The 26,372-nt window shown below is 40.4% G+C and overlaps 7 protein-coding genes across 7 annotated transcripts; 3 read left to right on the top strand and 4 right to left on the bottom strand.

Moving 5' to 3' along the window:
• Positions 1 to 1,641: 1,641 nt before the first annotated feature.
• ATC70_002185 (uncharacterized protein) lies at positions 1,642 to 6,065 on the bottom strand (the record flags this gene model as incomplete). Its single annotated transcript, XM_064821566.1, has 3 exons — positions 1,642 to 5,297; positions 5,355 to 5,879; positions 5,927 to 6,065. 3 exons carry the CDS (start codon positions 6,063 to 6,065, stop codon positions 1,642 to 1,644), a joined length of 4,320 nt encoding a protein of 1,439 aa, XP_064681252.1.
• Positions 6,066 to 6,619: 554 nt separating this feature from the next.
• ATC70_002186 (Pre-mRNA-processing factor 19) lies at positions 6,620 to 8,144 on the bottom strand (the record flags this gene model as incomplete). Its single annotated transcript, XM_064821567.1, has 2 exons — positions 6,620 to 7,788; positions 7,844 to 8,144. 2 exons carry the CDS (start codon positions 8,142 to 8,144, stop codon positions 6,620 to 6,622), a joined length of 1,470 nt encoding a protein of 489 aa, XP_064681253.1.
• Positions 8,145 to 9,035: 891 nt separating this feature from the next.
• RCF2_2 (Replication factor C, subunit RFC4) lies at positions 9,036 to 10,374 on the bottom strand (the record flags this gene model as incomplete). Its single annotated transcript, XM_064821568.1, has 7 exons — positions 9,036 to 9,303; positions 9,361 to 9,517; positions 9,578 to 9,697; positions 9,771 to 9,815; positions 9,878 to 10,006; positions 10,057 to 10,215; positions 10,335 to 10,374. 7 exons carry the CDS (start codon positions 10,372 to 10,374, stop codon positions 9,036 to 9,038), a joined length of 918 nt encoding a protein of 305 aa, XP_064681254.1.
• A 205-nt stretch (positions 10,375 to 10,579) lies between these two features.
• On the top strand, positions 10,580 to 10,990 carry NMT1 (glycylpeptide N-tetradecanoyltransferase; the record flags this gene model as incomplete). The annotated part of the gene is made up of 2 exons (XM_064821569.1): positions 10,580 to 10,738; positions 10,799 to 10,990. 2 exons carry the CDS (start codon positions 10,580 to 10,582, stop codon positions 10,988 to 10,990), a joined length of 351 nt encoding a protein of 116 aa, XP_064681255.1.
• A 218-nt stretch (positions 10,991 to 11,208) lies between these two features.
• Positions 11,209 to 13,997, top strand: ATC70_002189 (uncharacterized protein; the record flags this gene model as incomplete). The annotated part of the gene is made up of 8 exons (XM_064821570.1): positions 11,209 to 11,330; positions 11,401 to 11,543; positions 11,611 to 11,676; positions 11,743 to 11,999; positions 12,070 to 12,404; positions 12,452 to 13,200; positions 13,263 to 13,618; positions 13,677 to 13,997. 8 exons carry the CDS (start codon positions 11,209 to 11,211, stop codon positions 13,995 to 13,997), a joined length of 2,349 nt encoding a protein of 782 aa, XP_064681256.1.
• A 7,681-nt stretch (positions 13,998 to 21,678) lies between these two features.
• On the top strand, positions 21,679 to 22,389 carry DUR4 (urea permease; the record flags this gene model as incomplete). Its single annotated transcript, XM_064821571.1, has 5 exons — positions 21,679 to 21,744; positions 21,805 to 21,846; positions 21,903 to 22,108; positions 22,163 to 22,228; positions 22,287 to 22,389. 5 exons carry the CDS (start codon positions 21,679 to 21,681, stop codon positions 22,387 to 22,389), a joined length of 483 nt encoding a protein of 160 aa, XP_064681257.1.
• Positions 22,390 to 22,640: 251 nt separating this feature from the next.
• Positions 22,641 to 25,996, bottom strand: ATC70_002191 (uncharacterized protein; the record flags this gene model as incomplete). Its single annotated transcript, XM_064821572.1, has 3 exons — positions 22,641 to 25,535; positions 25,611 to 25,907; positions 25,976 to 25,996. 3 exons carry the CDS (start codon positions 25,994 to 25,996, stop codon positions 22,641 to 22,643), a joined length of 3,213 nt encoding a protein of 1,070 aa, XP_064681258.1.
• Between the last annotated feature and the right edge of the window lie 376 nt (positions 25,997 to 26,372).

Raw genomic sequence — 26,372 nt, forward strand, 5'->3', positions numbered from 1 at the left:
CATAGTTATTAAACTAGTATGCTGTAGAAGATGCAAAAGGGACAGAAATTATCTTTTTTTTCTTTGCAAACTGGTTTTACTAGTGTTACGAATCGTAAAAACCACTTTTTTTTTCTGTCATTATATAAAATCATTCATTCTGCTCTTCAGCGTTAAACAAATAAAATACATCACATTTGGTACCTCTTAAATTACGCTCTTTCCACAACTCAAAAATGCCACATATTAAGCGGGCATGACTTAAAGGTCCAGATCAACTCTGCAATGCCCTCCGTATCTTGTATCCAAAAGGACAACCATATATCGAGCCTTACATCTTAAATCTATGAAATACAATTACATAACCATATCATATGAAACTATACACATTAATCCTTTTAAATTAAGTAAGCTATTCCTCGTTTATCGAAGGATATTAGTACATCAATATTCTCAAATCTCAATTCAATCCTCTTTAAAGAATAGCAAAATAGTATAAAAAGCATAAATCTCAAAATTAGTTAATAAGATTATCTTATACTTTATTATCAACATTTCAATACATATCTTTTATAAAGCTCATTAGCTGTTATATTTACTTGTTTTCTTATACTAAACATCTATTATAAGATCCTTTGAATTCTTTAAATATTTCCCATATTATAATCAATTCATTGTAAACTCTATTATATACAACCCTGTATAACTTTCTACCATTGTCTACTTTTTTTTTTTTTTTTTTTTTTTTGCTATTTGTTTACTCAAGTTGGACAACTATAAACCTGGTGCACATTTGATAGTTAGATTTGCTTTGGCTAAGTTGCTATCTCTATTCAAACTCTTTTACCAAAATTATACACACTACTACTTACTCGCCTGTAACATTAGTAAATCACACATTGCCATCGTCAGGAGCCACTTTTGCCACGCTGGTTATTCGCCCTAATCTTGCATACTTTGCGATGCTTTTTGCGCACAAAGGACATGTATGAACAGCATCTTGGAGGGAGAATATAAACGTTATCTGGAAAAGTATTATGTATAGTATATGAAGCACAAAAGCAAACGCAGAAATAATGAAGCACAAGAAAAACAGTACACCATCACCACCACGAGAGACTTTGGTATATACAAGCTGCAAGCAGTGAGGACATTGCACATAAGCTCTTCTCTTTTTTAGATCAGTTAGAGGTATTTTCTGGGGAACATGAGCAGACGGGTAGGAGCGCATCCATTTCCACTGCAATTATTAGGAGGTTCTCTTTTTGCAGCTGCTTGTGGGTGGCATTGCCATTTGTATCAGGTTGGGTAGAACTTATTCTGGTTGTTCAAACCTGTTATTATCAGTACAAGTTTGATACGACATCTCCTTTTTTCATGTAACGTGGCAGAAATATAGAGTACAGTTTTGCAAAAGCAAAAAAATAAAAAAAAATAAAAAATAAAAAAAAAATATTGTTGATTAGCTTGATTTCTCCAGGCAATACAAACATTTCCATGTGTCACTTGCTACAATTAGCAAATCAACAGATGCATAATGTATAGTATGGGATTATTCTAATATTGAGAGTGATTATATAATACAATAAAGAGGATGAAATTAATATGATGGAAGAGTATATGTAAAACAGGGGACAGGTAAAAATGTAATCTATATGATATTCAAGGTTGTTGTTGCTTCGAGGCGATTCTAGAATGTACAGGTGCGTTTCTGCCTTCAGAAACATGATGGTCGTAAAGTGAATAGTTGTAACGACGGTTTTGTCGACCACTCAAGATATAATGGGGGCTTGTATAATGGGCTTCTTCTTGTTCCAACGTGGGAGCATCGCGTCCCAGACTGATGACTGAATTGGAGAGAGAGGGGTTGAGTGATATAACTGAAGCAGAGTCTGTGATTAGATCATCGTTCATCAAATTTCCTTCTTCCTCTTTTTCTTTTCCCTCTGCATCCAGTGTTCTATTGTCTTCCAAATGGAATTGTGGTGGAGGAGGGTATGACGGAGAATGCGTATTGAACTGTTGGCTTGATGGTCTGCGTGGAGGTGGGTAAGCTAAATGAGGATGACGAAGGCTTGTAGAAGAAGCAGCAGCAGCAGAAGCAGCAGCAGCAACAGCAGATGATGCAGACGTGGCAGAGTACGATCGAATACGGTGTTGCAGAGCTGCAAAACCACCAGACGTGTCATTCGTTGCATCTTGTGTTGATGTAGGCACAAACATGTCGTTCGGATAGTACGGATAGTCAGAACCAGCATTGAAGGAGGCTCTACTAAAGTAAGAAGATTGAGAGCTACTTGCTTTGTGATGAATCATGGACGAAGCTTTCGTCACAGCGGCAGCAACCAAGCCGGCGTTATTTGAGGCTGTCCGTTTGTGCTTGCTAATATTCAGGGGATCTTCATAAACATCATCGAATGGATCATCGAGTGCAGACACAAAAGGGTTTTGTGGGCTACTAGTAATACTGTTGATGGAGGAAGTGCGAGGCGTTGAAGATCTGTTGTTATTGCTAGGTGACAGTAACAACCGAGCATCGTCTTCGGATGCAAATCTCGAGTGACCATCCCTCATTTTCATACCATTCCTGACTTGAGCCAAAGGAGGCGATGAGATCAACGAGTTGGGAGTCTCTACCCTGGAAGCACGCGAAGAAGACCATGACGGTTTACTGGTGTGTCCACTGACATTTCCATTAGCAGCAGCAACAGCAGCAGCAGCAGCAGCAGCAGCCGCCGCACTAACGTAACCCGTAAAGCCACTAAACTTAGCATCCAGAATCTCGGCCTGTTCCTTTTCGCGCTGTGCCGTCTTTTCAGCCTCCAACACTTCGAAATCAGCTAATCTCATGCGAGTAACCACATCCTCTGCTTCAGCTTCTTCTTGGAACACGGATTCTTCTTCCGTTTGTTCATCCATTACGATGCCATGCAGCCTACTGTGGTAGCCTCCTATCTGTGTTGGCCATACATCGTACCACCGATACGCATAGTCCGAATACCAGATGGCCAGAATGGGGAAGTAGACACCAAAAATAGGTACAGAGAAAAGACCATAGATGCAAAACCACAAGACATACTTGAATTGACGTCGGATGACAAAGTAAAAGATATGGAGCACAATGAGACATGTAAATGAACCAGCGATAATGGCATAAGCCAAGTCTTTGTATATGAAATAACGAATGAAGATGGTGTAGAGGTAGACAATAATGGGCGTTGAGAATATCATGTCTAGCAGTTTGGTGAATGATATCAGCCAGTACATCAGTCCCAGATGCTTGGCAACATGCTGGAATTCGACTTGCGTATTGAAAGCAACCCGCAAGTTTCGAATTTGCAGTGCTTGAAGAGCGAAAAAGTTGGTAGGCAGAGTAGCATAAGCAATCGCTTCAGGCTCAAACGCGAAACGGTACTGTGGATTGGAGCGCAGTAGAACAATGCCAAAATACTGCTCCTCACCAAGCAAAAGGATATTTTCCATGTGCATGGTATCAGGTCTTGGTGCTGCAAAGCCTCGCAAGACAGCAGGCTTAATACAACATGGCTGGACATTGGCATTGGGTAAAAGGGAGAGTGCCGATTGCGACGCCATCTTTTTCTTCTTCTTGTATAAACGTCTTCTGTAGCTGGCTTTTTTACGAAACGTGGTGGTAATGGTTGTGTTGGTAGTAGTTGTTGTCACATCATCATCACTGCTGCTATTATCGTCATCTTCGTCGCCATCCTCATCGTCGAATACAGCATCATTTGGGGCTTTCAAAACGGTAGAATCGGTTGGCAATATGACAATTTCATCACTGACTTTAGGCCACTTGTTGGGCAGTACATGAGCAGGCTTTGCAGTGGAAATTGCCGTCGTGGCGTCAGGGGCCGTACCATGGACTCGTTTCAGTTTGATGCTTTCGTTGACGTTGGCATTGAAGGGACTGGAGTTTGTACTACTGATAAGACTTGTATCACCCACTGGATGACACAGTGCGTGGTTGCCAGATGACTCTGTCCAGATACGGTACATGACAAACCCACCATTGATTATAGTAACCCGGCCCAGACAAGCTTCGTAGGCCAAACCAGAATAAAATGTCATGTACAGAGGAAAAATCTGGAGCATGGTGACAATGTTTTCCTCCGGATTTGCGGGTCTAATGTGTCCATTGATGGCCAGTATCTTGGGATCTGCTTCCAATCTTGATACCATTCGAATTACAACATCGTCCTGCACCTGTGTATCTGCGTCTGTCACCAACATGTACTTGAACTCCCTTGGATCAATGCCCAGCAGATTGTAGCAGAGATTAAATAGCTCAAAGTCCAGAGGCGTGATTCGGTTGTGAGCAAGATTCATGCAACGCTCCAGAAAACTCAACACAATGACCATAGAGTCTCTTTTTCCACGATTTCCCGGAGCTCTTGCAGTGGAAAGAGCCTCATTTGGTGCGCCCACCTTTACAATCATCAGAAACGGTACCCGATTACGCCCTGACTCGTAAAATCCAGCATAGACTTTGGCATAATTCACTCTTCTCGAGCCTTGGCCCAGCGAAATGTAAGCTCTGGGTTCACGGTCTTCGGTGGAACTATAGCCCAATGCATCCAAAATACATAAATAGGTTTCTTTAGAATCCGAACGGCTCTTGACCAATCCGTCACATACAAAAAAGAGCAGTTTGCGGGTATCGGGATAACTTGTACGAGCCAAGGAATCGAACGTCTGTCGAAGTGCTTCGGAAGATTCTGCGTAACATGGAATAAATAGTAGGGTGTAGGGCAGCAGGTATCTGGTATTGTCCACGGTGGAAAACGTCTGTCGAAGCGCTTTGGTGTTGGTGGCCATGGCTGATGTGGGCACTGACTTGTAGAGAAAATGCTGCATGAATTTGAGTCTCGACAGGTTGGCTAGATTCATCTTTAGCAGAAAATACAGCAAAAAGCAGCCCATGGTGATCCACAATGCCAGGTTGATGTGCGAGCATCCTTCGTCTTCAGTGCCGTCAATCACGCCATGGTAAAATAGCTGAAATAAACATTCCTTGTACCTCTCTGAATGAAGAATTTCGGAATGGAATTTTGCGCTGATGTCTTCTCCCATGTGCACGAATAGCAAAATCGTGAGATCGAGCGGTAGAAACATGCGGTCGAGAGCAAACGATCGAGAATAGGCTCCATTTGTCACTTTGACGATATTTGTCACTGCCTCCAGATAGTCTGTAACATCCAGCACTCTGCTGTCCAAGATTACGAATGCTTGGCCGGGCACATTGGCATGAGGTAATGATGAAAAATTGTGGTAAATATCATCCACATTGAACTTGAGGGCTGAAATGCAAATAGGTCAGCATTTTAACAAAACATGGGGAAGATGATGCCACTTACAGCCTTTTTTCGGATATCTCATGTATTCCTCCTTTGAAATCATGGAATAGAAGCATGGTGTTCCTGTTTTGTTGCGCTGATAGGGTAATGGACAAGACTGAAGTCTGTTGTTTTTGAACACATAGCCGGGATCAGTTGCCAATTTGTGAGATAGCCAATTATCCGCTTCAGTCGATTTATTAAATCCGTTTATACAATCGTCCACATATCTATTGTTGTAGTATGTCTGATCGTCAGGCCGCTGTAAAGCCATAAAACTCGGGAACATGGGCGATAAATCGTAATGCGGATATTTGTTGACTTGCTGAACCATCTCTGAGGTGTCATCCAGGTCGTGCCAATTCACCACATCTCCATTGATTGCTGAAGATTCAGAGGTGTTACTGTACACTTGGGTATAATCGTATGTCGGTGGTGGGTCGCAGAAGAGTGTTGTGATGAATTCCAACCAGAAGCAGAATGCAGCAGCTATCATGGTCAATGTCAACAGGAGGGCCATTTTCTCCCTCCAAGCCTTTCGTCTCACTGAAAGCTCATGTTAGCTATGGTATGATGAGCGGTCAACAACCAACCTTTTGTAGCAAGTCTGCCATTTGAAAAGTAGATGAGCGCAGCATCTGGTATAAGTATTGTACATATTTTGGCATATGCGACCCAAACGATACGTCTACAGGAAGGTGGACGCATGTGCTTTGAGTCGATTTTTGCCATGTTTTGTATGTAGACTTGTCTGGATATCAACAATCGATTATAGCATATAAAAAGCAAAGAACGGCAAGATTAGGAAGTGTAAGAAAAACGAGAATAAGAGGAAAGAGTAGAAAAAGAATTACAGAAAATATTTTTTTTTTTATATTCTGATGATGATGGTTTGCGAGCAATGTTTATCACGGAATCAGCTCTTATTGGATAATTTGTCTCTATTTGAAGTAGTAGTGGAAAAGAAAGAAGGCATATTGAGATGATAAGTATGTTGTGTATTTAAAGAAAAAGATGTGCATAAGTTATGTATGTACTAGAAGAATAAATATGATATGTAGGCTGGAGGGGGGGGGGATAAATATGTAAGATAAATATAATGGTAGTAATGATTGAATTAGTATGGGGTTTTTTCGGGTTTTTTTTTTGGTTATACATAAGTTGTTGTAGTAATAGCTATTGTTGTTGTTGTTGTTGTTGTTGTTGGTGGTGGTGTTGCAAAAGAAAAATGAAGGGAAATGGTTCAAGGAGTGTGGTTGCAAAAGGATACAGGTGGCATGATGGATTTATGAATGAAATCTACTCGCTTGTTGTCTAACGTTACTAAGGTTATATGAGTGAGAGTGAGGTTCCACACTGGCGAACTTTCTCTTCTTGTTGCTGATATTAGTATTCGTATTCACAAACGAACGTTGATGAAGAATATTATGATCGAAACTAGTGGGTGAGCTCCAGTTGAATACTGAAGTACCGTTGTTCATCCGTACGGGTGAAATCTGTGTAGGTGTCTGCATGGGAGATGAATTGATGGAGCTAGGAAGTGACATTGATAATACAGGTGGATATGAGCACGAAGAAGCAGACGATGCTGAGCTTGTCTTTCTCTTTTTTGATAATCTTGTGGTAGTAGTCGTTGCAGTGGATTGACATTCGCAATGGCTGTTGATAGGAGGAGCAGGAGCAGGAGCAGGAGCAGGAGCAGGAGCAGGAGGAGGAGGAGCAAGAGGAGCAGCGGTAGGATGGTGCTGATGGTGCTGATGTTGAGAAGGAGCTGGTGGTGGTAGGAATGAAGTAGGTGAAAGTACAAGTGTCCAGCCGAAATTTTGTTGTGAACGAGGAGTTGTGCGAGGAGATGGCAGGGCCTGCTTGTCATGGTGATGATCATAATAGTCAATGTTTGTTGCAGCGAATGGCAGAGTGGACAAATCATGCAAATTTGTCGGTTGATTTAGCGTCTTTGCTTCCACATACATGTGTAGTAAATGATGCCATTGCTCAAACTTTGGCTGAGAGATGTACAAGCGATAATCAATCAAGTTGAGAAAAATGCGCTCTGCCGCATTGACCTCAGACACGGGTAATCCAGCAATCTTTGCCCAAGCAGAGTTTCGATAGGTCTTGTCCTGTACAAACTTGGAGGCAACCACCAAACTCGCCAGGAACATGCGTCTTCCACAGTTAATATAAGCATATTCCCAATTGTTGTTATTATTTTGTTGATGTTGCTGCATTCTTGTTAAATAATTATTAATTTCAGGTCTTGAACGAAATAAATAAAATAATGCCGTTTGCAGTGTTGAGTACGTTGTTCTTGATCGTTTGAGTACCTCTTGAATAAAAGTCCTGAGAGGCACGACCACATTGTTCTTGCTGGCATGTTTGTTGTTGCTGGGAGCAGGAGCCGTAGCAGTAGGATTCAGCTGCCAGATCAATTCGATAACAAGCGCATTTACATCTAATCCACATGTGTTTAGATTTTAAATTGTGTTAATTCAGACAGCAATACGTACCTACAAGGGCATCTACATATGCCAGTCGGTTGTTGCTGGTCGTCGTCGTCGTCGTCGTCGTCGTAGCTGCTGTGTTAGTAGTCGATCTCGACTTTACAGCAGTGACCGAAGGCAATGTTCCTTCCAACGATGTTGTTGTCAATGCGCTGTTGCTGTAATGCCATCTGTGCTGCTGGAAATGAGAGTGTTGTTGTTGTTGTTTTTCGGTGTTTGATGTGCTGTTTAATTCAACAACTGATGAGGCGGAAGTGGAAGTAATAGAATGAGGTGTAACATATTGAATAGGTAAGAGAGAGGTCATTATAGTTTGGCAAGGATAAGAAGAATAAGAAGAAGGAAGTTGGAAATTGGATGCTGCAAGTGTGGTTTGCAACAGTTTATATAAAATGAGAAAAAAGGGGAAACAAAGAGAGATATTGTAAATTCAAGATTTATAGATTTTATATTTTCAACAGAGGAAAAAAAAAAAAAAAAAAAAAAAAAAGGGGGGGTGGTGTTCAATCAAAGTGTAAAATCAAGGGGGGGGGGGGGAAACAAAAAGAAGGATTGAGTGTTAAAACAACAACAACAACACACGCCAAACAAGGGGTTCGAAGAAAGGGAAATGGAGAGAAAGAAAGAAGAAAGAAAGAGAAAGGGCTGGGAGGAAAGATAAAAAAAAAAGAAGGGATGATTCAAGTGGATTCAAAGGGAACACAGCCTAACATTGGGGCTATCATGATGATGAACAATAAAAGCAGCAGCAATCAGTAGCAGCAGCTGTTGTATAAATGTGCACTCAAAAAATAGCCCTTTTAGGAAGCCTCCAATTTACATCTTTACTCCTTAAATCCATAGACAATCAAAGTGGAATAGCTGCTAGCCATCATCTTTCCATACCATGTCGTTTTAAATACTTGCTTGCTAATCATCTATTCTCTGGAAACCCAATTGAGGCATCTTCGCTTGTGTTAAATTACAACTCCATCTCTTCCAGCATCTCGTGGTTACCGTGCGAAGTGTGGCAAACGAGGAGCTACACACTTTTCTAGTGCCAATTCCAAATATAGCAGCCATTCATCTGCGCAGAATATCATGGTCGCACGCAAGTACTGATGATGATGCGGGCTAAGGGATACAATCAATTGGGAACAAGTAGAGAAATGCATGTAAATGATATTTTATTTCTGCTGACGGGGTGGTAATAGGTCTACTAGTAAGGACGATCACGTCTCTCGTGTCTGTTGTCTTTACGGTAGTCATCACGACCGCCTCGTCCACTGTTGTAATCACGTCTGCTGTCTGAGCGGTCATCATGGCGGTCTCGTCTGCTGTCTGAACGATCACTACCACCACGAAATCCGCTGCTTCTATCGCCTCTGCTACTGCTGCTTCGGCTACCGCTGTTACCAGATCCACCAGGTCTTGACGCATGGCATTTGAAGCACTCGTCTCTTCTGGAAAAATTGTTGGCGCCACAGCTATACGAACGGATCAATACAACACGCTTTGTTTACTTTTGCTTGTATCTCTCTTACCCATCGCAAGTCCAGTCGCCTTCTCTGGGTTCTCTGTTGCCCATGCCTCCTCCTCCTCTTCCTCCACCACCGCCATGTTGATCGCGGAAACCACCTCTGCCTCCACCGCCGCCGCCGCCACCACGACGATCATAACCACCACCAGAGCCTCTGTCAGCTAATTAAAAATTGGTATGAGTTGCATAGCCGCTGTTTGCTTCTTGGTCTCTTCACTTACGAGGAATGCTCATCTTTCTTTCAGCTTTGGTCACTTGGATCACATTTCCCATAAATTCTTTACCACCGAACCATTCAATAGCGGCGTCAGCAGAAGGGGGATCGTCATAAGTTAAAGTGGCTAAAGTGCATAGAATGAATATGCAGTTCATTTTAGATAACCAAAAAAAAAAAAAAAAAAAACGCATGCTTACCATCGCCCTTGGGAAGATTGGTGGTCTTATCAACATAGATCCAAACTGAACAAGGCAAGATTAATTCACGATTACGTTCATTTCGAAATGTCACTAGTACACCTTACTTTTAGGTTTTCTTAATTTCTTGTCAGTTTTGATGATGCCAATGGAGCCAAAATGTTCAGCAAGCTTCTCTTCGGTTACTTCTTGAGGTAAATTGCTGATGTAGACAGTGTCTTCAATTCTGTGAATACCTGCAACGGAGCATTAGCACCGTATAAAAGCACCAATCTGCCATGTTTACCACTCTCATTGACGGCAGGCTTGCTATCGTATCTGTCTTGGTTGCTGTAGCGGTCGTTTTGTCTTCCATAACCACGATCTCTGTATCCACCACCACCGCCGCCGCCGCTGCTTCTTCCACCATATGAGTCGTAATCATTGTTGCCGTATCCGCTGTTATCTTTATATGATAAATAGTGTCAGGCATATATTACTCTTGTAACATGTAACAAATTGATATTATACAAAGAAAGAGCTCTTCTTTTCGTATAACATCTCATATTTAAATCGTGAATTTACACTGCTGATATCCTTGGCCGTCGTCTCTTGATCCTGGCATATTTTATAACTTGTGAGTAAAGGAAAAGAGAGAAAGAGAAAAAAAAAAAAAAAAAAAGTTTTTTTTAATAATTTTTTCTTTGTCATGTAAACCAATGAATCCGGGGACTATGCTTGCCTTCATTTGCTATATTATGGTGCCAAAACGCATTAAAACTTTGTCTTGATGTTTAGGTGACGCGCTTTCGCTTTCTCTCTCATTCATCATGTTGCAATTATGCTCGAATGCAGACCTTGAAAGCCTATCCAATGCTGCTATATCCTGCAAGCCATCAAAAACACTCACAAATGACCAGAAATCACTCGTTTTAGCGATACGAAAATTAAAGCGATTCATGGCAAATGATAGCGATAGGATTACCACCGTAAGATGTTGGGTTGGATGAGCTCCTGTTGCTCGTCGTCTCTCATGCATAAATTGATAGTGGATCTATACGACGCTGAAATTAAGAAGATCACAAACGCCCACAGGTACCCACCAAAAGGGAGGAGGAGGAACTGATAGAATATATTCTCAACAGCCATCATTAGACATGTCAGATCCAGTGAACCAGGCACTCGTTGATCTAATGACAAACTGCATCTCATTCCAGGAAGCCACAAACAGCACAAGGTAACAGGATTAAGAAAAAAAAACAAGTTTAATGGGATGAACCAATTTGTATTTATTAAAAAAAAAAAAAAACTGCAACCCCACACGATGGTTACATTTACAGTTCTCTTGACACTTTATTTCAAGTAAGTTTTTTTTTTTTTCTACATAGGGACAAACTTTCGGATCAAACGGACATTGACCCTAACCCTGAATAAGCTCGTAAAGAAGGAGACATTGGAGATGGGTTGGCTTCTATGTTTAATTGGTGAAAGATTGCCTCAGCTAGTAACCCGTCGTATTCATGAGTATCTGATCCTTGGATTTGCCTTGAATGGTAATCCATACTTGGGTATCAGTAACAGGTACGAAAATTTAATATGCTTAAATACGTAAATACCCCACGCCTCCCTAATCTTCTTTTTCACACTACAGCGATAATGACATTGTACATATCAGCGACCATCTATTCCAGCATTTGCTTCAAGGGCAACAGATGCAGCTTGTCGTTCAATCTGTTGCTGATCTGCTGGATCAGTATCTGCTCTGGATTAGAGATAATGCACCATTATCTTCTGGTAAAAAAAAAGCCATAAACACGCTTGACATGTCTCCTTATTTACATCCATCTCCTTATTACATCAGATTTGCAACGATTTACGTTGGGCTATCTGTTGTCATTACCTAAAATTTCGCCCGCATTATTCCAAGGTAAGTCGATTTGGCGCCTCCCCCCCTTTTTTTTTACGCCTAATGGAAACACTGAATTGGCATTAGAATCTTGGTCTATCGTCTTCAAGCGTCTCTTAGAGAATGACAATGCTGGCACTGTGTTTTTGTATGAAAAGACGACAAAGAGCTCACTGGTAAAGACGTCAGAAGGAGTACAGGATTTGGCCAGCGTCTTTCCTCGTTGGTTGACTACCATTGCATTTGATTCAAAGGGACCCATCATGAAACACGCCATGGATGTCGCAATCATGTTGGACACATTAGCGCATGATACACGATTAAATTTGACATATCTCATTCCTGTAAAGTATCTCTCCTTATAACCCCCCCCTTGAAACTCGATGATGTAAATTTTAACCATATTGTCTCTAGACGGGCGACAAGTCTATTATAGATACATTGAAACCATCCTTTGAGCAACTTGATTTGATGCCTACCTCTATTGATCTGGTACAATGGACAATATCCATCGTCTCCTCCTCTTCATCCAAACAGCAACGAGGGGTAGATGATCTTAAAATTCCACTGTTTCTATTGCAATTAGTCATTCTGAAAGATGGAGAGTCAAAGGAGATGGCAGTCGATATGTTTGTGCAGCTGATCACTCGATTAGATAGGCCCACAGACCCGAACTCTTCGTTAGGAGCTCGTTATTTGGCATTGAATCTTGTGTCGTCCGCTGAATCAAAATGGCCTGGTATCTTTCAGTAAGTTGCTTTGTCGGCAGGATGGCATCATCTAACTTGCGCACCAGACTTGTGCTGGAAAACATATTTTCAAAGGCCATTGCAATGCACATTGCTGACAGCGAGGGTTCCGTGAATATTGAAAAGATACTGGCTAATTTGGCCATGCTGTTTGAACCACCCGATAATTCGTCACCACAACAACAACCCGGCTTTCATGCCTTTCAAGCTTATCTAACAAGTCATTGGCGTCAAGTGCTACTCTTGTTCTTGAATCACCCCTCCATGGAATGCCGTGCAATGGGCTACCGTGTCTTGACAAACTCTCATTTTTGGGAGAACAGTGCTCATGTTGAAGGCTGTGATCCTCAGACTATAGCCAAGCTACTTATGGACGCGTGGTTTCGACACATCAAGGGCCGTTACCTTCGCTTTGGGCAAGCAGAAGAGATCTCCGTGGTGGACGAACAACAGCGTCTTATTGCGCATTGCTGCCAACAGCCAGATATAGCAAAGACAATGCTGACATTTGCCATAGATGGCATCTTGGGAGGTGCGTTGGAAATTTTCCCTTCGGTCGACGTCAATGCACTGCAACAGGAGAAGTTGAGCTTGTTTGATAAAGTACGTCAAGAAGAAAAAGAAAAGTTTATGCCTCAAGAGGCACATCAGTTTCGAAAACCACCTCAGTTTGTCACAACCATCGAGTTTCTGACAGAGGAGGAATTTGACGTGAGAGATAGCATTTACATTGAGAACATTCAGAGAACAGCTGCCTTGTTTTTCCAGTTTAGCGAGCTGCCAAATATCTCTACAGGTAAGTTTGATTCTCATGGATAACAGTGCTCGCCTTTGATAGTAACTCACTGAGCAACCTAGAGCAATTCCAAGATGTGAGTTCCCATGCCCTTTCTCGACTCACTTCCATATGGTTGCCGAACACTGTTCCACTAGACTCTTATGATGATGTACTACCGAAAAATATTCCATATCAATGTGATATCAACATTGGAAATGCGTTCAAGGACCATCCTGTTTTATTCCTTATATTTGAAAAGTATACATCTGGCCAAAACCAACACTATTCCTCATCAGCAGCAAACGATATTGTTCGCAGTATCCTCGTCTATTTTATTGTCTTTTGGCATATGAAGGAAGTGGTCAATATTCCAACTGCTCTCCGATTTGCGACGCAATTGGAAGAAACGACAAGACTCATTTTGCTGCTAAAACCCGTAAGTGAAAGAGCACAAAATAATGGAGCCTTCGTCCTGACACTGAGCATTGTATTAGGTTTTACCTCAGTTCTTGGTCGATGCTTATCAAGTGTTTCCATTCATGTCAGCCAAGGATTTGGGCGACATCTTATTTCAAGTGGTATGGTATTATTTGCGTTGGCACCCAGCTACTAGCAATCGAGCACAGATACCAGGAATCAAGGCTAAAACTACCGTCGAATCTATTAATGATAATGAGCTGAGGGAAAAGTGCTTTAAGCGACTGATGTCCATTTGTGAGAATCGCTTGAAGTTGCTGAAAAGCGTGCCTTCTTGGCATCAAGCACTTCAAGACGTTGTGTCTACACTAGGAAAATCGTTCGACACTGCTGAATAAAAACGAATATGATACGAACTGCATAATAATTTGAGCTACCGAGTTATGGCCGGCCTATATTTGAGCTAATTTTATAGTAGAGTGTTAACTAGATGCAGACTATCTATTGCGTCTAAAATGTCCAACTTGTCTTGCAGTCTTCTTTGCCTCACCAATGAACTGTGTCCTTGCGCTATAATACAGCGGTATAGCAATGCCACTCAACCTAATATTTTCAGCTGAATATTTAAGTGTGAAAGCATACTCTGAATCTAGATTTAGTACATGCAATGTCGTTACACCTTTGTATTGGAACAAGAGCACACCTATTGACAATCAAATGGATAAAACACAGCCAAATTTGACAGCTTTCAGGCTTTAATATCTCAACATGTAGGTCTTTCTGAGCCACCGGAATGACGCCAAACTATTGTACCTGGGTAACATTAGCTTTCTGACACCTTTGCTCAACTATTTGGGGATCAAAAAAAACATGGACAAAAATCGACCAGAATGCATGAGGTACCCCTCATGCTTTTCATTGAAAATCAAACGGTCGAATTTTTTACCTTGGTAGTGAAGACTTTTACTATGGTATATCTTGAATCAAAATGTTTCTATCAATCTAACGTAACCTCTGAAATCACCTTTGTGACACCTTGATATGTAAAATCTCAACTTTTTGGCCAGAAACCTCTTTTTGTATTTTCATAATTTGTTCAATAGATTTATGCAAAACATTTATATTACTTGGTACCATTAGATGCGCCTTGAAAAGCACTCCAAGAATGTATTAGGAAGCATCGAATAATCATCATATTTTATACAGTCGAATCTTACAAAACATTTTAATCAAGTCGAAAAGCCATCAAATTTGGCCAATCTGGAGCAGACTAAGAATTTGAGTTGAAATTAATTTTGACGGCTGGTGGAGCCGGCTGGCAAACTCAATGCCCTTTTCATCATCAAGGCAATACAGTAATAGATGCTTTTGAAGCGTATGGAAAATAGATGGCAAATTACATAGCACTATTGTTAGCCATGCTATTTTTCTTGCATTCTATACCTAATAACGCCAGTCTATCGAAATACTTGTCAGATCAACTTCTTTCTTTTTGAGGCTTTGAGAGTGTTTAGGGACCATAGATTACTATGTTACGATGAGCTTTTTGACCCTTTAGGCGATTTCCTGACCTACACTTTGCTTTGGTGGAAGCTGAACTACGTTTAGGTGGCTCGTGCTGCCACAAAAATTTGGTTAATACTGGTAAATTAATAATAAGAGCTAAAATGTTAGAAGAAATCTGTTTGTATATTGATAATGATTTTATATAAAATCTGTAGTCATACATAAGCCATGCCTGACAAATGCATGGCAACTAAGTCTATATATTAGGGCTGTAAAACTGTTTACGGACTATCAATTTATTATGTTGTGATGTTAGGTCAAAATGATTGCAGTTGTCCAAAGCAAACCCTGAAACCAATTTTATGAGGCCTTCATATGCAAAATTTCGACATCTTAGCCAAAAATTTCATTTTATATTTTCTAATATTACTCGATGAGTTCAGTCAAAACGTTTGTTTCTCTTGGCATCACTGGAAGCGCCTTAAAAAGTACTCCAAGAGTCGAATTTTGTAAAAGAAGAGATTAATGAATTTCTTTAGGGAAATACTTTTTATTGATTATTTCATTGTTTGGGTCCTACAAAAGAGATAAAAGAAGTCGAAAAAAAGACAACTATGCCCTGATATCATAGTTGCAGTACTCCAAATAAAGGGTCCACACCTTAATAACAAACATCACACCTTAAACTGACAAGATTACATTAAGTCATGCTATGGCAATAGCTCATCCTAGCCTGTCAAGATTACTCAAATTAACCCTTATGGCTAGTGCTCTTGCATTGATTATTACTTTATATTAAACATCAACCACATTTGCCAGATATTGCAGTAGCAGCATCTGATGCTCCCTATCATTAATAACCCCACAAGCTTGTTATAAACGTATATATTTTTCTTTTTTCACTTAATTCCGGAATTTTCAGTTCATTTTATACACAAACAAAATCCAGTTGATTTATATTGTATTTTATTATTGCTTTGTTTTTTTTTTTTTTTTTTGCGAACTCTCTTAAACCTGATTTCCCTGCAATCATCAAACGGTGTTCAGTCCATTGTTTTGCAACAACTCATCTATCCATCTATTATCATCGATCCACCCATTACTCGTAATATTGCTTGCAGTGAAATCAGATTTAATGAATTTCACAAAAAAATAAAGCAATGGTAAAATACAATACAAGTTCACTGTATTTTATTTGTATGTAAAATGAGCTGAAGATCCTGGGATTGAGTAAAAAAAAAAAGAAGAGTATTCATACATTTACAACTATCTTCTTGTAGGATTAGCGATGATAGAGATCGATAGGTGTTGTTCTTGTGATATCTGGGAAATGTTGTTGATGTTTGATTTAAAGTGGTAGCCAATGCAAGAGCACTGGCTATAAGGGCCTATTTGAGTAACCTTGATGAGCTTGGATGAGCCATCGTAATAGCATGATTTAATGTAATCTTGTCAGTTTAAAGTGTGATGTTTATTATTGAAATGTAGAATTCTTTATCTGGGGTATTGCGCAACTATGGCATCAGGACATAGTTGTTATATTTGAATATGCTTGTTATTAATTTTATTCTATTTGGACAAAGATAACATCACTTATTACCACCATTATGAGTATGATTGGATACACTGCGACCAAGAGTGATTTATTCACACGATGTGTGAGATAAGCGTGCATCTTTGCTTTAGTACGATTAAGTAGTTGTTGATGTACATTTGAGCACTTTATTAACAGACTCAAATAGCATGAATTTGAATGAATTGTATTTGATAAATTCCGGCTTTTAATGAGGTTGTTTTATGGTGGCTAATTCATTACAGTGTAGAAGATTTGTAACTTAAAGATGACCAATGACTCAATTTAGTAATGAATGTTTCATGAGCATCTCAGGAGTACAAAGCAGCCTCCGTTCCGTCATGACCATTCCATATGCGAACGTTTTAATGATGAATGCAGCTGTAGTATTTTGCTTATGTATGAAGGTCATGGTTTAACATTGGCTTATTTAGAAAACCATCGATTTCTCATCAGTCATCAGCAACAGCCCATCCAACCTGCAATCCAACTACACTGTCGTATTTCTCGCAGTATTTCGCTATAGCATCATACTACTTTCAGAGCTCTAGCATCAGAAATTGGAACCATCTTTATACATTCAGAATTCCATATGAGGCAAAAACCAGCAACCAACGCAATTGAAACACGTTGAAAATCAATGATAAACGACGCAGGGACATTTGGTACAGGAAGAAGATGGTACCTAGTGCATTGCTGCGCCTGTTATATAACTTTTACTACATAATGAAATTAAAGAATGCCTTTTACATGGAACAGTTTAATGGATGCTAGATCAAGTGCTAGTACCTTGTCTTATTTTTAATACAGAAGGATTTAAATAGTATTTATTTAGTTATAGCTCTTTTATTACAAACATTATATTATAATAAATGTCAGATCAATATGAAATCTACTAGTTGAAACCCTTCGTCGTTTGAACCCCTCAGCCAATCAAATCGCTTGAAAACTCCGCTGACCTAAAAAAAAATTGCGAGAGTTTCCCCCTGTTTTGATGTGAGGCAAAATTTTAAGCTCCGATATATACAGCAATATAGCGGTTGCTATCATCAAATTTCCCTCAGGTGCTAGAGCATGCCTTACTTACACCACCTAGCTTTTAGATTCTGGCGTTGAGACTCTCAATCATCACTAAAGTAAGTAGCGATAACCAAGTGGAGGCAGCCTATCTACCTCCTAGCCTCGGATAAAGTCTTGTTGAGCTTCAGGGATAGGCACATCCACACAACGTAAAAAAAAAGGTATGCTTCAAAGAAACATAATAATAATAAAAGAATGAAGAAAAGAACATGTTACAATACTATAGGAGTATAGTAGTATGTAAGCAAAAAAGAGACACTCACAAGAAGCGAGTCAAAGAGAAGCGTAACAAACACAACATCAAAGATGTTCAAAAAAAGCTCGTTGCTGTTGCAAGAAAAATGCATACATGAGCAACGCGCATGGTAGTAATAGTCGGAAGTAAAGCAACATGACACAAATACGCACAACTGCAAAGCAACAGTGGTATTATAAGTTTGCCATACAACATAATGACTAATGTTGTTTCATGTAAAGCTACAGAGGAAACACTACCAACAAAAGAAAAGAAAAAGAAAAAAAGCGCAACAAGGCAAACATCATGAATGCATTATCACGAGAAAGAAAGCAATAATATAAACGTTCAAAGAAGTTTTATATCATTGCGACCAGAAGAAATAAGATACTTACCACTTACCACAGCCATAAATACACCGGAATAGTATAGGCAATCCTCGGAGACAGACCACAGAACGAGCATGCATCAAATACAGTAGACCAGGACAGACCAAATTAGCGGCAGGAACACCACCAGCAGCTCCATAGAAGAACCCAAGAACAAACGACACTAGAGACCAGAGAAAGACCAAAGAAGCAATCGCCAGAGTTAAACCAGAGGACAATCGTACACCAAAGACAGTACATCAGGATAGACCATATTAGCAGCAGCAACACCAGCACCATAGAAAAACCGAAGAACGAACACCACCAGCAGAGATAGTAGTAGAGAAGTAATGGCAGCAGCACCCACGCCAAACAGGCAAAAAACTTGTCGAAACCTAATAAACAAATTGAATTAGTGCTGATTCCACGTCTTCCAGTGCTATTTATTATCGAATGGTACCTACTACTATATTCCACTTTGAAGAAGCAGTATCAAGTACTTGTAACAGTGCAAGACCGTGTCATCAAAAGCTAAAGTGCTATTTTCAATCAAAAGGGTTCCAAAAACAATATGGTTTGATACTAAACGCGCTTTGCAAAAAGAGTAAAAAACGGAGGCATGAAATAATGGGAGAACGCTGTATCCGACGTCACGGCCAGTAGATTCGGCCTCAGTCATCTGCCACAGTAGCTGTCGCTGCGGCACTCAAATTTGACTATGAAAATTGTCATTGTTATACTTTACTTTCTAATGCATTTATAAAGAATCAATGAAGGCGCATCGGATGGTACTAGTTCCATTCAGCTTTCAGACCAAAAATAATGAGCAATTTCCAAAAATATAAAAACTGGGTTTCTACGGATATGTCAAAATTTAATATATATAAGTCTCATAGAAAGAGTTTCCAGCGTTGCATTCCATCTTTACGATCAATTTGATCTGATATGTATCTTAAGAAAAGTCTTTCTTTTCGAGGTGAAAAACGCGATCGTTTGATTTTTAAGAATTTTCCCTTACTAGTACACACGAAAAATATGAGGATTTTCATGGATTTGCAATGACCCAGAAAAAATTGAGATAAAGCATTAGTAAGTAAAGCGTGGCCAGGAAGAGACGTTTGGCCCTATTCCAAGCGTCCACAACGCTCTGTAGCATGAGTTATTCGTGCTTCAAAATGCCCAAGTTTGGACAAAATTTGGCCTAAAAAATAAGGCGTAGTAGGTTGCATTGCCAAAAGAGCAAGTATATTATTACGGTTCTGTCTAATGCCCCTGATGTTCTGCATTGGATAAAATTTGGTTTCTACGTAATAAGCCCGGAAGTGAACTAGACTAGATTCCCATCATAAACAAAGCCCCAAAAAAAATGTCATCTCAATCAAGCCATGCTACCATCAACAGACAAGCATACATAATAATAGTATTAGCATGATAATAGGAAGGTAAATATCCTCTAAAAATAAGAGATGACAGATACTAAAGTAAATGTCAAGGGTATTGTAATGTGTTGTAACATAAATATACCTAAAAAAAAAAGATATATTCCTAACAATAGCGAGCTATTCGTTATGCATGATTTACAAACCATATATTGAAATACTGTTCTAATATCTTGATCCATTAGATCAACAACTAAATAACCCACCAACAATAATATGCAAAATAATGGAATCACTGGCAGCTACTAAACTGCTGTCAGACAAGAAGTATAAACCAAACAATATAAATAGAGACGTAGAATATACATTCTATTGCACATTATCCTAATTTCGAATAAAGAAGGATTTTAACAGTATTCCATCTCGCTATTTTTTCAACTTCTTTTTTACTGCAAACGAGAAAGAAGTTGATCTTTTAGTATTTTGATGGACTGGCGTATTAGATTCAAGACTTCAAAGAATTAGCATGGCTGATGATAGTACCATGTAGTTTGCCACTTACTTTCTTTTGGCTTCAAAAACATTTATTATTGCATTGAGTTTGCCAGCCACACCAGCCATAATTTATTCAAACCCAGAATCATAGTCTGTTCCAGATTGGACAAATTTTGATGATTCTGGACTCGATCGAGCTATTTTTGCAGATTCAACTAAGTAGAATATAATGATCATCCTGTATTTTCTTAAGCTTTCTTGGAGTATTTTTCAAGTCGCATCCAGTGGTACTAAGTAATATAGATGATTTGAATAAACTTATCGAATGATTTATGAAAATATGAAAAGAGGTTTCTGGCCAAAATGTCGAAATTTTACATATCAAAGTCCCAAAAAGATAATTTCAGAGGTTGCTTTGGATCGATAGAACCATTTTGATTCAAAGTATACCATAGTAAAAGTCTTCGTTATCAAGGTGAAAAACGCGATTGTTTGATTTTCGATGAAAACCATGAGGGGGTACCTCATGCTTTTTGGTCGATTTTTGACCATGTTTTTTTGGTCCCCAAAAAGTAGAGCAAAGGTGTCAGAAAGTAACTGCCAGATGAGAGCAATTGTTTGGTCCTATTTTGACAATCTAAAACGGCCTTGGACGCGAGAAAACGCAGCTCAAATGCATTCAAATTTTGCTGTATTATGGACACTAAGGACTAAAAAGTGGAAATACCAGTATGTTACTTGCCCGTATATGAAGTAGCTACGTGTATATGGATGTAGAGCATCAGATAAGAGTCAGATCCACAGATATTATAAAGAGTTTTCATGTGTAAATAGAGGGTCAGCTTGAACGTAGTAGTATTATGATAAGATACACAAGGGTAACCGGTAGCTCGAGCTGTCGCTGTGCAGCGTGGTTTTCACCGAAGCGAAGCGAAGGTAGAGAGCCATTTGAAACATAAACACTCGTATGTATTAAAGATATGCTAAACGAGCGACTTTAATAAATAACTGCCTAATATTTGCAAGACAACGTCTCTATATATACATATAAACAATGAAAAGCTAGACCTCAAGCTTGTGCGTCGTCAGAAAAAGAGACTAGTGTAAATGATGTATAACATTCTGTCTTATACGATTCAATATACCTAATACTGCACTCAAGTACCAAAAGTATGGGACCAGTAAATAGCCAATAAGAGCTTTCAAGATCATCCGTAACAAGCCTGAATAAAAAAAGCCCATTATTCACTTTAATTAGAGATCCTGATCCAACATTTGGCTTTTAGCTGGACATTTGGCATGAGAATATGGGGTAATCTCATCATTTGAAATGCGGAGATAACCTAATGAGTGACGTATAAAATGAGAGACAACCAAACCAAGCCCTGCCGATATGATTTAAACGAGTTCCTTTTTACTTTTATACTAAATAGTCGATCAAATATGGGTGCAACACAATCTAAATCATCTGAACCCGTTATTTTCTATAACCAAAGCAGCCCTCTTCAGGTGAGATTTGCTTGAAAGTTGTGCCAAATGGACTCGTTGATTGACTTTGTTTCTATCCAGTTCTCGCAAGGCATTGAGCAACATGCCACTGAAAACAAAAAGGTACATCATCATTGCTCGTACAGTGACGCATTGACACTCAATTTTCTCTTGCAAAGGAACCTGCTGTCAGTGTCGAAATCAATGAAAAGGTTGAGCAACTTGTCAATGAGCGTGTTGCAGAGGAATTGAAGCTTGCTAAGTCTCGACAAGAAAATGTCAACAAGCAAGCTTACGGTGAATTAGCGAAACAAAACATTGACAATGACCATAACTCTGTTGCCATGGCAGAGGACATCGATAACATGATTCAAAAGTTACAAAGGTTACTATGGCAACAACAATTATGTATATTGCATCGCTAAAAATGCCGAATTAGATCCACTCCATCTGAGATCCCTGCCGCTATTGCTGAGCGTCAAGAAGCACTCATTGTCTGCTACAAGTAAGTGTCTGTCATCTATGTGTGTATGGGCTGTATTCATTAACACATTTGACTATAGGAAAAATCAAGATAGACCCCTTGATTGCTGGGAGGAAGTTGAGCAATTCAAATACGCTGTTGCTGAGGAACAAAAGAAATTTATTGCTACTCATCAACGATAAATGTAGCCAGCAAAAGCACAACAATGTATAATAATATTCAGCAAGACGAAAAGCAAACATCATATTTATTTGACAATAAACCAGAAATACAACAAAGCATGATGGCATTTGAACAAAGAATTTTATTTTTTTCTATTGGTAATTTAATTTACTTCTACGAAGTGAATGAATGATTTGAATTGTACAGAAAAGAGTAATTAAACAGAGAAAAAAAAAAGTATATATAAAAGGAGAGAGAAAAACGAATATGTCTATTTGGATTCATTCTTGAAACTGAAAGAAGGAATACCAGGAACAGCAGATTCAGCAGCCTTCGTGTCCTCTTCAGTCCATTGATCGTGTCCAAGAATTTGAATGGTGTCAAAACCAAGAGCACGTTTGAATTCGTCCTTGGCCTTTTCGAGAGTCTCAACCTCATTGAAGCTCAAAGTACGGTTGAAGCCAACAGGGCCGTCCTTCAAAATGATCTTCTTTTGCTCTTGGACGAAAGGCATGGCCTTCTTATTCTTGAGAATACCTTGAGCACCGAGTTCTTGACGGATCTTGACATCGTCGAATTGATTGTCAACGTAGTTGGCCTTCATAGCAGCCAAACAGGCTTCTTGCCATTCAGGGAACTTGGTAGCAACGTAGATCTTGAGAGACTTGGGGTCTTTGGCGTTGTATTCGACAGCAGCCTTTCCTTTCTTCTTCTTCATGGCATTGATCTCAGCATCACGAATGGACTTGATGGTCTTACGAATGTAACGAGTAGCAGCCTCAAGAGATTCATCGACAGGAGCGCTCACCTTGGGGAAACGAGCATTGACGATCAAACCTTGCTTCTTAAGGACAGTACCCCAAACGTGTTCAGACCAGTGAGGAGTAATAGGAGCCAAGAACAAAGCTTGAAGTTCAATATAACGCAAGACGAGATCCTTATGCATGCCAGTCTCGGTACAGGCAAGTTGATAAGTATCCTTGGCAGCTTGGAATTCGTAAGCACCGTTCTTAAGAACTTCACGGTAGTAAGTAGCTTCATAAGCAGCTTCAGTGAGCTCAAGCAACTTGTTCATTTCGTTGTCAAAGATCTTGTCAAAGAAATTGTATTCACCGGTGCGAAGAGTATCAGCCTTGGCAATTTGCTCTTCAATCCAGTCTAAGAGAGTGTGGAGACGCAAGATGGCAGCATTGGCAGTGGAATCCTCAAAGTTAGCATCCTCAACGGTATCACCAGCATCAGCAAGAGCAAAACGAGTAGCATCAGCACCGTACTTGATAATGGCGTCGTTCATGGTCATAAAGTTACCAGTAGACTTGGACATCTTCTTGGAGTCAAGCATCAAATGGCCGTTGGAACGGACACCGCGAGGCCACATGCTCTCAGGGAAGATGGCAGTGTGGTTGTACATGAAGAAGGTCAAATGGTTGGGAATAAGATCCTTACCGGAAGCACGAAGATCCAATGGGTAAAAGTACTCATACTCACGTCTCAAACGATCAAGAGTAGCTTGGGGAATAGTGCTCTCGGAAGAGTACTCACCAATCTTGAAGATGTAATCCCAATCAGCGTCGATCAATTGCTCAGCCTTGATGCCAGCGGGGCCGACCTTGCTGCCGTTCAAAGAGCCACCGTGCAAGAGATTGGCAACAGTGTAGTAAGCCATGTAGATGGTGGAATCAGAGAGAGACTCGACCAAGAATTGCTCATCCCAAGGCAGCTTGGTACCCAAGCCAAAGCTACGGGCACAAGCCCACTTGTTCAACCAGTCTAAAACAGCTTCGAATTGATGTCTGGTCTCGGCAGTGAAGGTGTTCATTTGAGCCAAACACTTCTTGGTCTTTGCCAGCCACTCCTCCTCTCCGTAGTCAATGTACCATTGATCCATAAGAGCAACAACACACTCATCGCCGGAACGAGACATGACAAGACTCTCGGGTTCATTGTAGACAAAGGCCTCACCAGACTCGATCAAAGTGGCTCTAACCTTTGGCTTGGCTTCTTGCACCTTGAGGCCGTTATACTCACCAACACACATAACACCGTTATAGAAGCCTTCCTTGTAGGCGATCTCCTTGGCTTCAGCGAGTTGGTTCTTATCCTTTTGAGAGTTGATCTTTTTGATTTCGCAAAGCTTGGGAGCAATGAGGTTGCCGTAGTTGGGAGTGGTGATGACGGGAATAGGTTCGACAAAGTTGACCCACTCAGGATCAATGTGGTAGTATTCGGGCTTCTTCTTGAGATCAGTCAAGGTGGCGAAATCATCAGGAGAATCAGAGGGGACAGAAGTAACAACACCAGTACCCTTGGTGGCCAAAACAGTCTCCATGGGAAGAACGTAGACAGCAGGATACTTGCTCAGGGGAGCGTGGATCTTGGTACCGACAACAGCAGCACCCTTAATATCAGCAAGCTTCTCGATGGTAGTGCGGCCATTTGCAAAGATCTTTTGTTGAGACATGTTGCGGGCAGCACGTTCGGTACAGAGGTAAGCATCAGTGTCGTTGATGTTGTAAATACCGTATTGGAGTTCAGGGCCGACGAAACAGTTGGTTTGACCGTACATGGTCTCAGGTCTGAGAGTAGCGGCAACCAAGTATACATTCTTACCCTTGAGAGCCTCAGCATTGGCAGCAAGAGCCTCTTGAGCGGGTTTGGACCATTCAAGGACCTTCATCTTGATACCAGTGTAATCTTGAGGACCAACAGCCTCACCAGAAGCACGATCATGATCCATACAGGGTTGATTGTCGACAATAGAGTAGATGGTGTAACGCTCGCCAAACTTGATCTTTTGCATTTGCTTCAACTTTCTCATTTGCCAGCGGATGAATGAATCGTAGTAAGGATTGGCATCAGTGGTGATGAAGGAGCGACGCCAATCGACCTTGGCACCGAAGGCGTTCATGTCAGAGATGGTTTGAGGAGGGAAGAATTCAGTCCAGTAGTAAGGCTCAGCAAACTTGTGAATTTCGGTGATGGGGATACCAAGAGAGAGCATGATTTGGAACTGATAGGTGACATTGCCGGTCTTGGCAGCGACCTTACTCTTGACGTTCTTGACTTCGGCCTTCTTTTCGAGGGCATCAGCTAAAGCCAATTCCTCGTATTTTTCAAAGTTCTTTCCAAACATCTCAATCTCGCGAGCAATTTTATCAGCACTGGCCTATAATTACGATGTGTCAATATCCATTGATCTGAAATGGCTGATCTTGTCGCATGGTAGATCGAGCTACTTTACCTTAATGGGCATACCAGTAACGTGGAAACCTTGGGGCAACAAAGCTCTCTTACCCTTCATACGTTCATAACCAGTACCAAATTCAACCTTGGAAAAGGTAAAGGCATGTCCCAAATGAAGACGACCGTTCATGTAAGGGTAAGGCATACAAGACATGTACTTGGGATACACTTCATGGAGATTCTCAGAGTTGGGATGTTCCTCAATAGTAGGAGCATCGATTTCGAATGCCTTTTCGCTGTCCCAGAGGCTACGCGCCTTGTCTTCAAGAGCACGGAGGGCATCACGTTTAGCAGTCTATGATCAAACGTTGAGTTTAGCGCTGTATCTGTGTGCGTGTATGTGAGAGTGTCTATTGTATCTACCTTGGGTGCTTCAGCAGCCATGTTGGAGTTCAAGAATTAAATGTAGAGAAGAAAGAAGCTTCTTGACCACCTGAAAAAAAATCAGATTCAAACATTCGGGGCGGTTATCTAAACATGTCAAAACCTTGGTGCCAATGGTGGCTTGTTGTTCAATGTATTGCTCATGTCATTGGGCCAATTCTTGACTCATCTTTATACTGTAGGTTTCGCTATTGCAATGGCACAGCTGTTACATTTGTTGTTGATGCGTTGAGAATATTACAGGACACATATTGTGTTGGCCCAGTTTCAGTTTAAAGATGGTAGTGCCTGAGAATTTTTCGTCTGTGGGCACTGTTAACCCGCATTTCAGTCTGATTGACTGGCCCGCTGGCTGGTTGGGCTGCTCGACTAGAGG

The sequence above is a fragment of the Mucor velutinosus genome (assembly GCF_035048745.1).
Source record: "Mucor velutinosus strain NIH1002 chromosome Unknown tig00000093, whole genome shotgun sequence".
NCBI lineage: Eukaryota > Fungi > Mucoromycota > Mucoromycetes > Mucorales > Mucoraceae > Mucor > Mucor velutinosus.